Genomic DNA, 13668 nt, shown 5'->3' with positions numbered 1-13668 from the left:
TCATCATACCATGCCTTAAATGCATTCAATGTCTCCATGCTCAGGCAATACATTCCAATCATTATCTCCATGCAAGAAACTCACCACCTGCTCATACCCCCACCATACAAGAAACCTCACTTCCCCTGCTCACACACATCCACATTAATCTGATAATACCTCCTTACCAACTTTTATATCTCAATCACATATCCCTCTCCTCCTCATATTATATTATTTTATTTATTATTATTTCTTTTTTTTTTTTTTGCAGTAATCAATCAGGCAATCACACCTTCTAAGTACTAATTGGGTTGGGTTTGCTTAACTTCAGCATTCTCAATAGTTCCTTAAAAAATTTCTCCTAGCAAATGAAAGTAACCTCAAAGTAATGCACTTCTCAGAGTAATTTTTAATGAGAACGGTAACAACTAATCTAAAGTTTTGTTAATGCACATTAAGAATGATACCAGAGAGCCAATGCATAACTTTATGAATGGAAACTGTTGTACATCTATTTCTCATTTTTGTTTTTTTAATTCTGATTTTGACCAATGAGATACCAGTGAAAGAGTGCAGCATATCATTAAAATATCTGTTTTTAACTAATTTTTCAATTTATCTGCTTTAACCTACAATTTTGAAGATCAGAACTTACTTAATTAAGCCAATTAAAATGTGTAAGTCACTGCAAGCATATCAATTAATACAGTAATCTACCATTCATCCAAACCTTCAAAACAATTATCTTTCAATTAACCAATCCTTGCATGTCAACCGATTTCTGGTTGAGCACCAGCTTCAATTAATTAATTCAAACTGAAGAGTCAGATAAATGGTAATTACTCTAAATAATATAAAAGTAACTGTATACAAAATATAAAAAACATACAATATATTAAAATTATAATATAAATTTTCCTAACCTTTGTTTTTTTCCGAAGCATAACTTTGACACCATCCACAGAGACAGTAAAGGTCACTTTTTTCTTCTTGATTCCCTTTGCTTTAAATTCATACTAAAAATAAGAAATACAGAATACATTTCATTTTTGTTCTACAATATCCAGATAAATATAAAATCTTATATTTAGAAACATGTAACCAAGACTATTGGTTACTGGCTATAATTTAGTTCTGAACTGTATCTAGCATCCAATAAAAAAGAGAAAAAAATTCTTTTGGTTTAATGTTACCTGTTGATCATTCATAGTAATAGCAAGTTACAAATCACAGGCAAACATATTTTAGCAAAAATAAAATATTTCAGGAAATCTTTCTTAGAATGATACCAAGAAGTCAATATTTTGTTCACAAATGTATAGCTGCCATTGTCAAAGAGTAACAAAATCATGCAGTAACACTGAAAGATTCTTAATACTTTCATGGTGTATTTCTTTTAGTGTTACTGCATGATTTTGTAATTTTGAAAATTTATTTATTTATCTGGAAAAGGTGGAAAATAAATTGTCAAATATTAGTTGTCAAGGAGAAATGCTTATTATATGAATATAATTTACTTCAATTTTTAACTAATGAAAGATCCCACCTAGATTCAACTAACAAGACCGCAATAAAAGCAGAGACAAAGCTGGTAGAGATAATGCAAGATATTATACATGCCTCAGAAGGGAACATGGTTTAAATATGCTTATGTGTCAAGAGCAACTTCAAACAAAATAAACTCTGTATACAACAGTGGCATCACATGCCCGTTTAAGTTGGGTGTACTGCCGTGTGGCTTATGCAACCTGTGCTACAAATTCATGTCAGTTTGACTATGTGATTGCATTCTTATTGATGTATGAAAGTTTTAAGAGTGCATAGTGCATCAGCACTCATCTTAATTGGTCCAAAGCAATTAATTATGAGATAATTAATTGCATATAATTAAATACTTATGGGAGTGAACAGATGGTATCAATAGCAAAATCATATTAAATAATGAAGAAATTAGAATGGAATTTGATATTGTTAGCATTCAGAAAGGTGTGAGCAGAGCTAACTGAAGGCAGTATAGTCATTTAAACATAGTGTGAGAGTAAAGTTTAGTAAAACAAATGTTTAATGCCAATAAGTCATATAAAAGAGCAAAGATCTAGATTATAGGTTCCCAAAGTGGGTGGTACCCCCCCCCCCCCAGTGGACGCTGAAGCCTTCTAATATTGGGATCAGAAACATTTGGCATTGATATTGTTGATATTGTTAGCATTCAGAAAGGTGTGAGCAGAGCTAACTGAAGGCAGTATAGTCATTTAAACATAGTGTGAGAGTAAAGTTTAGTAAAACAAATGTTTAATGCCAATAAGTCATATAAAAGAGCAAAGATCTAGATTATAGGTTCCCAAAGTGGGTGGTACCCCCCCCCCCCCCAGTGGACGCTGAAGCCTTCTAATATTGGGATCAGAAACATTTGGGGGCATTCAGGCGGTCTAGGGGTCGGTGGCTCTTTATAGAAGAAATTAATAATATATATTTAAAAATTAATTATTTTCGTGATTTTGCGATTAGATAATCATTTAAAATTTAAATATTGCATTTTAATTCATCTTATGCCCGTCTTATATAATCAATTTTTTTTATCAATTTTCTATTTCAATTATTTAATCATTTGAAAATTTACCATGTCAGATAGAAATAGATGTCAATTTTCTATGTCAGTGAGAAAATAGAGCATGTATATATGTGTGTATAATAGGTTATGTTTACAGTAGCAAATATATTCGTTATATTTCATTTCAAAATATATATAAAACCACTTTTGTAATTGATTTGTACAAAAATAAACCCAATTTTATATAATTTAACATTACAAGTAAAAATAATAATGGCAAGAAAGAAATAAAATCGTAAATTTTAGTTAGCACTAACTTATATTGCTAACTAGAGGAAAAAAACAAAGCAAATATTATTCGAAACTTATTATACTGTTTTCTGTGGTTATGATTTGTAGTTTTGTTGTTTAGATCTTATGTAATTATTTTATTTATTAATTATTATTTATAATTATTCGGACAATGTCATGGTTGGACGAACAAAATGCGCATGCATGCAAAATAAAAAATTGAACGTGTCATACAGGATATTTTAACTTCTATTTTTTATATACTTAAAAAATTTATGCATTTTTTGCTATTGTAAAAATTGATCGTGCCATACAGGCTTTAGTCTATCCACGCAGCAGACGTGCTGCGTGGACTGACATACTACTAGTCTTAACTAGTAGTATGTCGGTCAACTATTACGTAAGTAAGTCACTCAATTCAGCATGTTTTGACAGGAATATGGGTGCTTGCAGCAACTTGTTCAAAGCACGACTACGATGGTATTGCAAACAAGTCAATGCATGCAAGTCGATTCGGGCTAGATTTCAAATCTATAAATACCAGTGGTTTAGGAATAAGTTTCATTATTTTTTTGTGTGCTTTGCCAACAATCATCAGTCGAAAGTGTGATAGATAAGTGGAGTCATACAAAGTGCAAATTAAATCTTTTATTTTGTGAATATTTTTGCAAATTTTATTACTTCATTATGTCTGAATATAAGAAGAAATGTCGACAGTAGAGTATTAAGTATTTGAAATATGGTTTTATTCAGTCGCAAATATCTGAAATATGGTTTTATTCAAACTGTTATAATGGGGGCATTACAAAATTTATGTCTTGCAAAGTGGGCGGTGGCCCAAAAAAGTTTGAGAACCTATGATCTAGATGGAAGATGATGCAGTTAGAAGTGCCTTAGAATACCAAAGTATAATAATGGAGTTCTGACAAGTAATAGAGTAATTTGAAGGGAAATTGCCAATGGGAAGTTAGTCATAATGTAAACTTTTCATGTAGTATTATCATTGTATCCTAACTTCAGGGTACAGGTCAGGAATTTGTGATGATGATAACGAGCCTTTGTTATTTCTTGTGTCTTCTCTCCATGTGAATTTGTGCACATCTTTATGCTGGAACATTATATTAGTAATGACTAGTGCAGGTTCGAAACAGAAATACTTACCAGCATTACCATCATCATCATCACCATTATTATTATTATCATTAATATCTGACCTTCATGGAGTCAGAATGGGGGAGATACACACTATTACACATAAAGCTCATCCAACCGTGCCTTAAACTGATTTAATGTGTTTAAATTCACAACATATTCAGGCAATGCATTCCACACATCAACCACTCTCCATGCAAAGAACCTGCTGCTCAATGCTCTGCTCACACCCTCATAAAGTTTCCAGGGATGGCCTCTTGTTTTATCCCCTCTCCCATTCTATGAAAAATCTCTTCAATGTTAACCTGATAACAACCCTGACTAACTTATATGTCTTAATCATATCCCACCTCCTCCTCCTATTCACCAGGCTTTGCAATTTACATTCTCTCAATCTGTCCTTGTACTATTTTCATCCATTAATGTCATTTTACCATAATCATTCTTCCTTCTTTGTGTTGTTATGTTCCATTGAGTTATTTATGACTCCTGGTGATTCTATGACTCTCCATTCAGATATGTCCCTGGCCATATCTTTCAGAATTTCCAGGTGCATTCCAATTGCTTCTTTAACTCCATCTACCCATCTAATTCTTAGTCTTCCTCTTCTCCTACTTCCATCAACTTTATTATTATTATCACCACTCAGGCCTCCATGGAGTCAAAAGACTCATCGTGGAAGGTCCTTTCTAAGAAACACAAGACTCATTGAGGGAGGTCCCTCCTAGAAAACACAAAGCCCATCATACCACTCCTTAAATGCACTGACCGTTCTCGTTCTCACCACTCCATCAGGCAATGCATTCCATGGTTCAACCATCCTCCATGCAAAGAAACCACTCCTCACCCTCTTTCTCACAGTTTCCTTTCGTAACTTCCAGGGATGGCCCCTTGTCATGACTCCTTCCCGTTGTTCAACCAAGCGAAAGAACTCACCAGTGTCAATCCTGTAACCAACTCTCAACAAAAAATGAAAACTTTAGCAAGCATCATCATCTTCGCCAGACTGTCATTTGCTCGTATAATATGTCCAAAGCATGATGATTTGCTTGACCAAATTGCTTCGAGGAAGCAATTTGGCTTTATTCTGTGTATCACTGATTTATTAGTTTGCTTTGCAGTCCATGGTATTCTTATTAAGCATCTCCAAACCCATAATTCAAATGCATCTATCTTCCGTCTTTTACTCTTTCTCAGGGTCTAACTTTCACATCCATACAGTACCACAGGAAATACATTGCTTTCACGATTCTGATTTTTGTTGCGAGGCTAATATCTTTAAAGATCTTGCTTAAATTTGTCATTGCTTTCTTTCCGAGTAATAATCTTCTAACTTCTTCAGTACAATACCCATCTTTATCAATTTGGGATCCTAGGAGCACAAAATTGTTAAGTTCCATTTTCTCCCCATCTACTTCAAAATCATTAAGTTCACATGTTGCCATAACTTTTGTCTTTTTGAGGTTAAGTTTAAGGCCATATTTAGCACTTTCTTCTTTAATTTTCATAATAAGTTCTTCCAAATCTTCTTTGCATTCTGTTAGCAAGGTGGTATCATCTACATACCTCAAATTAATAATATTTCTTCCACCAATTTTAATTCCAACTGAAGACTCCTCCAGCACTGCCATTATTAAAATGTATTCACTGTACAAGTTAAACAGGTATGGAGATGAAATACATCCTTGTTGCACCCCTTTACCTATTGTGAAATACTCAGTTTCTCCAAGATCTGTCTGAACAGATCTTGGAGAAACTGAGTATGAACAAGTAGCTTCTTGTTCATAATAAAGACTCCTCAGAAGGATAATGAAATGCTCTGATACTCCCATTGTTTTAAGACATTCCACAGTTTCACATGATCTACGGAGCAAAAGCCTTACTATAGTCAAGGAAACAAAGGTAGACATTCTTTTACTCTTTCTATTATCCATCTCACATTAACGATCTGATCTCTTGTTCCTCTGCCTTTTTGAAATCCTGCCTGTTCATCTGGCATTTCTCTCTCTCTCCATGAATGGTTCCAGTCTTTTCTGAATGATCTTAAGTAAGACTTTACTTGCAAGAAATCAGTGGTATAGTTCTGTAATTTTCGCACTCTCTTGCATCGCCATTCTTCAATAAAGGTATATAAACATTCCCTAGGCCATGTAGTTGTGATCCAAATTCGCTGACATAGAGCTGTCAAAATTTTAACTGTCTCTTCTCCCAGGGCTTTGAGCAGCTCAATAGGTATTTCATCCCCTCCTGGTGCTTTCTTACTGAATAGCTGTTGCAGTGCCCACCTCACTTCACTCTCCAGTGGTACTGGCTCCTGTGCATAATCCTGCTCTTCAAATTTCTCAGTAATTTTGGAGTCCTTTCTGTAAAGGGCTTCGGAATCTCTTTCCATCTTTCTTTGATGTCTGCAGCTTCTGTAAGATATCTTTTGTGCTTACTTTTCAAAATTGTCACCTTGGCACTAAACGTCCCTGTCAGTTCCCTGATCTTTTTGAAAAGATCTCTTGTTTTCCCTTTCCTGTTTTTTTTTTGGTCTTCTATTTGTTGGCATTCCTGGTAAAAGTATTTTTCCTTGTCTCGTGTGGCTTGTCGTTGAAACTTTGCATTCAAATGCTGCACTTCCTGCAAATTTCCTGTGGCCTTCATTTTCCTCCTTTCCTGAGCAGTTTTGATTGCATCTTCTGACAGCCATTTAAACTTCTTCTTCTTACAAACTGTTGGAATATTCTTCTTTGCTTCTGTTTTAATTATATCTTGAATCTCTTCCATAGTTCATCTGGTTCTCTTTCACACAAATTGAGTGTGTTGAATCTGTTCTGTATAATAATATTGTATTCAGCCAGTATGTTTCCAAGATCATATCTGATCGACATTTGTGACGTTTTCAGTTTCCATAATTTCATATGTATCTTAGCCACTAATAATTCATGGTCTGTTCCACAGTCTGCACTTGGAAAAGTCCTGACAGACTGAATTGCACTTCTCCCTCGTCTTTGTCCAAGTATATAGTCAATTTGATTTCTGTATTGTCCATCAGGTGCAGACTGTGTACAATCTCCTTTGTGCTGTTTCAAGTAGGTGTTAGCAACAAACAAAGAATTCTCTGCACAAAACTCACTAGTCTCTTCCCTGCAGTGTTACAATGGTATTCGTAACACTGCAATGAATTCTTCCTTTTACTTGCCACATATCTAAAAAAACTCTTCAGTGTTTTCTTCACCTGGTTTGCTAATATCTCATATTGCACTCCTGTTGTCCTTACTAAGTGAGTCACTCTCCTGGCTTGTTCCTGGCTTACCATTATTCATCTTGTACTCCCGCCAAAGTTCCTTCTACTTCTAGATTTCATTCATCCATTTTACACCTACCTTATTCAGCCCTTTGACCTTCGGAATACATTCGCACACTGATGCTGTTATGTATTTCTTTGTCAGTTCCCAAGCAGCATTTATTTCTTTTATTTCCTTACCACTTAACTCCTCATTCCATGCTATGACATGCTTAGGAGACAGCTTGACATAAGCCTTGTACTTCCATATATAGCCTTTCCTCACAGAAATCTGAATATGGTTAGCCACAACCCAGGTGATCACTTCATGATCACTCTCACCAACTGAAGGAAAGTGCAAAACTCCACTCATAATTACATCCTGTAATGAAATTATCAGATGGAAAACTCTCAATCCTTGCATGCCGTCCTTTACATGCTGCCTGAAATAGTTCTCTCTCAAGAACTCAAGAAATTCTTTTTCCTTATTCCCAAATGCTATCTCTCTCTCTTCATTCCAATTTATATCACCATAATTAAAATCCCAAATAATAATCACCCTTCCTCTGTTCACTAATCCAAGTTATTTATACATTTTTTCATCACCTTCCACATTTCCTGGCCTATAGCAACATCAAAAATATGTCTTCCTGTCAACCTACACTTCACACCACACTGTCTCATAACCACTGCCACTATTTCCCTCTTTCATGTCTATCTTATGTGGACATAATTCCCCTGATGCCTTTTCCAATACACCCTTCCTCAAAAAAAATTTCTATTTTCAGCCCCCTTCTTCCCCTCCAAAAAAGTGCTCTGCCCACCCTTAATAATATTATATATATATTATATAAAAAACCTGGGTTTTTTCAAATTAATTCTCCCACATCGCCTCAATCCCCCTACTTTTTTCAACACCTCCCCTTCCTTTAACAGTCTAACAGCAGAAATATGCACATCAAGAAAGAAGGCAGTCAACAACGTCCAAGCAAGGTATGTCCAAAATTTCTTCCTCTATTATTCTGTATATATTTGTCTCTATAATACATTAGTAATGCCATAAGTATTTTTGAGTAGAAAGCCGATTACACAAAAAAGGGGCACTCCTAAATGAAAGCAGGCAAAATAGCCATAAAAATAATAGTTTTTAAGAGGAATAACATGGGAATTTTCCCAAAAATTATACCTATAATTCCCCTGCTATCATCAGCAGCACTCCCCATCCCTTCTTGTCCTTTCTATCCTCATGATAAACATTGTACCCTTCCGTTTCTATTCCTCTTAGGATATCATCTTCGTTCAACCATTTTTCACTTATTCCAATGATTTTGAGACAAACTCAATCAGTGAAACCATTTCTCCCTTATTTCTGATACTTCTGGCATTTATAAATATACACAGCAGTTCAATTTTAGGTTTATAACCAGTCCTACCCAAGCCACTTGTTAGTTGTGATTTCCCCACCACACCTGCCCTTGCCCAACCACCTTTATCACTGCTTACCACATTTATCCACTCAGTCTCAACTTCCCCACTCACATCCCAATCTATTGCATTGCTATACTGATCATCCCTGTACATATATTCACTAGTACTTCTAACATCCATTCTTCCTGTACCATGTCTCCCTGTCCATCTGGGCTCCCCCCCCCCCAAATTTCCCTCTTCCCCTTGCCAAGCACTTCTGTTTCTTCATTACTACTCTCCGATCTTTCACTTCATCTCTTACTTCTGGTCTCTTGCTTGAATTGCACATTGTAACTTCCATCTAGCAACAGTTTCGCCAATGCACTCATACATCCACAAACTGTACTCCCTTCTCCTCACATAGCTTTCCATGAAATTTGTCAAAAACAATTTTATGTCTGGTATTTATTTCTAATTGTACTGTTTAGATCTCAAACAAGAATTAGCTTTTTCCTTTTTGTTTAAGTTAGCTGTCTTCCCTAATGACTCAAAAAAATTCCTCCACTTCTTTGTTAGTAGAACAAAAGGCATAAATAAGTGTCCTTGCCATTCATGTTTACCTTCATGTTTGGTGCTGAATACTACAGTTCCTCCTTTCTTTCTTTCTCCGATCACTCATCCTGAATATAACATCTTGTAGTTATGATTTAAAACACTCTTTTCTTTCTTTGTTTCAGTAACACTGATTATGCCGATGTGGTACTTTATTTTTATTTTTATTTTTTTTTTTTTTAGTGTGGCTGTATATTTTTTTTGTATTTTTCATTTATTATTTTACCTTGTCTGGAAACCCTGCTCTAGAAAACCAAACATGGAACTTTTACAAGCCTCTCAGGCATCCAGTAAGCAGGATGAGTATTCACATCGGGTGATAATTCTTTAAGTCTTCTGACTGTTTCACTTTTTTTTACATTAGTACTGCTTATGATAATGATGCTTGTCTGGAATTTTGCTGATGTTCGGTTTATTCTAGTAGTGCACTTTTCATGGTTAGTCCAACCTCTCTGATGAAACCGTGGAGCCTTGATTAACAAAGTTCTCCAGCCGGATGACATTTCATGATGTTGTGCCATCATGTTGTTTTTGGTTTAAAATAAAGCAGAATTCAATTTGGTCAGCTAATTTCCTAATTGTGGGACCCATCCTTGTTTGTTCAGTATTCAGATAAATACCTACTAGCAAGATGCACCACTAGACAGTGAGTATTGAAGGTTAAAAATTGAGGTTAAAAACCCAGTTCACCAGAGCTGTGAACTGGGTTTATGGAAGAGTCCACCCAGTTATCTTCCTTTGACCTTTAAACGACTCAATGGAATTCTTTAAAATTATAAATCATCACAGTTATTAATCATATAAATTATGAAGACTTTATAATATAATAATAATAATTATTATTATTATATGGGAGTCTATGGAGTCAGAAGACTCATCACAGGAGACCCACAATAACCTATCATACCTCTCCTTAAACTCATTCACTGTCAGAGCACTCACAACTAACATTCCACTCATTCAGCACACTTCAAGCAAAAAATCTAGTCCACGCTCTAACTAGTAACATTTTGACACAACTTCTGGGGGAAAGTGATACATAGTTCTCTCTATTTGTCATGTATTGAAAAATTTCTTTTTTCTCAATCTTATAAAACCCACTTAACAATTATAAGTTTCTATCTCTCCTCTTTTCACCTATTAACTATTTATAATGCAAGATATCTACACCACCTTTATCTAACCACAATTGTGCATAGATATGGTCACATGGTTTTCATGGTGACGATGATATGTTAGAAAGGGTCTGGAGAAGATTACAAAGGAGGTCAGTGGTCTTTGGAATGTGGAGTACGAGGATAGATTCAGAATGTAAATTGCAAAGCCTCAGAAATAGGAGGAGGTTGGATATGATTAAGACATATAAGTTAGTCTGGGTTGTTATCATGTTGACATGGAAGAGATTTTTCATAGAATGAGAGAGGGGGGGGGTAAAACAAGAGGCCATCCCTGGAAACTTTATAAGGAGGGTGTGAGCAGAGGAGTCAGGGAAAAGTTCTTTACGTGGAGGGTGGTTGGTGTGTGTGAAATGCATTGCCTGAGTGTGTTGTTAAATTTACTGAATCAGTTTAAGGCATGGTTGGATGAGCTTTGTGCAATAGTGTGTACCTCCAACGATGAGTCTCTGACTCCATGGAGGTCAGATGTTAATCATAATAACAATAACTAAACTATGCAACCCACACACCTTCAACCTATCCTCATAGGGAGCATTCCACAGACCTGTCACCAGCATGGTTACTCTTCTCTGAATCCTCTCCAACACCTTCTGATCCCCAAGAAACCATCATCAAATTCCTGCCATGTACTCTCAAGGGGTGTACAGAAAATGATAGTACTAGATGAAAAATTTACATCATTACTAACTTCCTATCTACAATTTTCCTCCAAATCAGTCTGTTACCTGTTGAAAGTTTATTTTTCACTTGGTTAGAGTATAATAAATTTAGTTTAATCCTTTATCCAAGTGTGAGCAAACAAAGTTTGCGCCTGAGTGTATCTTCAGGACTGGGGTAAGGTGGTACAACACCAGGCCAACTCGTTGCAAAGGTGGAGCAAGCTACCAACACTCCTGTCTCAGTATCTCCTATAATGCAAAACACATCTCCTTGTGGATATGTCTAATGTTATGCATTAAGGGAAGGGCCACTACCCAGACTAGTTTCGACCTTTATTGAGGTCTCTTCAGTGGGAGCGTAGAGATGACCTGCTAATGCTCCTGCCTGGTATCTCAACTTGGGCCTGGCTCCCACTGAAGAGACCTCAATAAAGGTCGAAACTAGTCTGGGTAGTGGCCCTTCCCTTAATGCATAACATTAGACATATCCACAAGGAGATGTGTTTTGCATTATAGGAGATACTGAGACAGGAGTGTTGGTAGCTTGCTCCACCTTTGCAACGAGTTGTCCTGGTGTTGTACCACCTTACCCCAGGCCTGAAGATACTTTCAGGCGCAAACTTTGTTTGCTGACACTTGGATAAAGGATTAAACTAAATTTATTATATTACAGTCTGTTACCTCTCAAGACTCCAACATTATCAGATCTTATATTTCTATCTTCTAAGGCACTTTTTACTGTATCAATCCACCTATATCTTGGTCTTCTTCTGGGTCTTTTTCCTGTCAACCTGGCAGAGAACACTTGTTTTGCTAATCTTTCCTCTCCCATTTTATTTAAGTGCCCATACCACCTGAGATTAGCTCTGCTAATGCATTCCTGGATGCTGGCAATGTCAAGTTCATTCTTAATATCCTTGTTTTTAATATGATATTGCAATTGATGCCATCTGTTCATGCTAGGAATCTTTCTCAGGACTCTCATATCTGCAGTCTCTAGTCCTTGGACAAGTGTTTTACTTCTGACCCAGCTCTCAGATCCATAAGTTTGAACACTGTCTTGTGTACAGCTAATTTAGTGTTTTGACTAATTTCTCTCTTATTCCATATAAATTTATTCAGTTGACTTCCAACCATACCAGCTTTGTTGATTCTCTTGTCGATTTCCATATTTAACTTACCATCTTCGGTAAAAATCATGCTTAAATAGCTGAAATGTTTTGCTTGTTCTATAGGTTCTCCATTCACAATGCAGTTGATATTTTCAGTGCTTCTGCCTATTTTCATTGTCTTGTTATTTCTGACCTTCATACCGTACCTATTACAACAGTTATTAGATTTGGTCAGGGAATCTTTCAGACTTCTAGTGGATTTAATTAAAAGTATAACATCTCCAATTTTGATATCAGGTTTAATACCAAAACTTTCCTTCCCCCAAGAAACCCTGGTGATCAAATCTTATACACAATTGTCAAGATGCAAGCAAATCATAGCCATATAAAGATAACCATCCTACTTTATTTGTTACTATGTTTTCCAACATCCAAATAATCCTTTGAACTATTTTAACTTTTACAATATGTTTTTCAACTTCAACTCTCTGTCCACTCATTATTCTCAAGTACTTGGCCTCATTAATTTCCTGCAAGTCAGTACCATCAATGTGACACACAGTATGTAACCTTTCAACCCACAGTATTGAAAAGGTTACATACTGTGTAACCTTCAGACTTATTTGTATGTGTGTGTTATATATAAACCTTACATTTTGAAACATTAAATTTACTGATAGCCATTATTCTTTGCCCACAATACCAATTCATTTAAATCATCTTCACAGGATATATATACACCACCTTTATCAACTATTACCCTTTCCAGTTTTGAATCATCAGCAAACGACTGAATATACTATTTTCTGTTACCAATTTCCATTCATTCCCATTTTTCTGCAATAGTTTTCCATATGGTATTCTGTCAAATGACTTTGCAATTTGACAATGCAGACTTCTGCATCACTTCAGGTTGAAGTGATGCAGAAGTCTGCATCACTTCAACCTGTGTATCTGGGTCTGGCTCCCACTGACAAGACCTCAACAAAGGTCGAAACCGGTCTGGGTAGTGACCCCTTCCCATAATGCATGGCATCATATATGTCCACAAGGAGATGTGCTTAGCATTAGGAAAAATACTAAGGAAAGTGATCAGAACTTACTCTTACTCCACCTTTACCACAAGTTGCCCCTGTCCTGAAAGGTTGCTTACGCTTGGATCTGCCGATACTTTTATAGTTTCTATTTCTATATTCGGCATGAAATAATGTTGGATTTCATGTATTCGGCTATAGATTCAGCTTTGAAATAATGTTGGATTCATATTCATTTAATTTGTATAATGGTGTAACCATTTCTCTTATGTAATTCTGCTGTCACTGTTATAAAATGCAAGTAAACTACTAAGGCATGACCTTCCTTTTACAAAGATTTAGAAAGTTTTTTACCTCAGGTTTATTACACATTAAAGATACCAAGAAATTTTATACTTGGTTTTAATCCTTTTCCCAAGGAA

At 35.7% G+C, this 13668-nt stretch overlaps 1 protein-coding gene across 1 annotated transcript in view; it reads right to left on the bottom strand.

Annotated features, from left to right (window-relative positions):
* Nucleotides 1-13668, bottom strand: part of LOC150110710 (carboxyl-terminal PDZ ligand of neuronal nitric oxide synthase protein-like) — a 228857-nt gene that overhangs the window by 164541 nt on the left and 50648 nt on the right. The window contains exon 3 of the mRNA XM_090405893.1: nucleotides 906-998. Within this exon, the coding sequence (XP_090262019.1) occupies nucleotides 906-998 (93 nt within the window). The remainder of the gene's footprint in view (nucleotides 1-905; nucleotides 999-13668) is intronic.

This window comes from Typopeltis vanoorti, chromosome 1, assembly GCF_054136105.1.
Source record: "Typopeltis vanoorti isolate ZY-2024b chromosome 1, IOZ_Tvanoo_1.0, whole genome shotgun sequence".
Taxonomy (NCBI): domain Eukaryota; kingdom Metazoa; phylum Arthropoda; class Arachnida; order Uropygi; family Thelyphonidae; genus Typopeltis; species Typopeltis vanoorti.
This window is presented reverse-complemented; position numbering and strand designations above follow the sequence as displayed.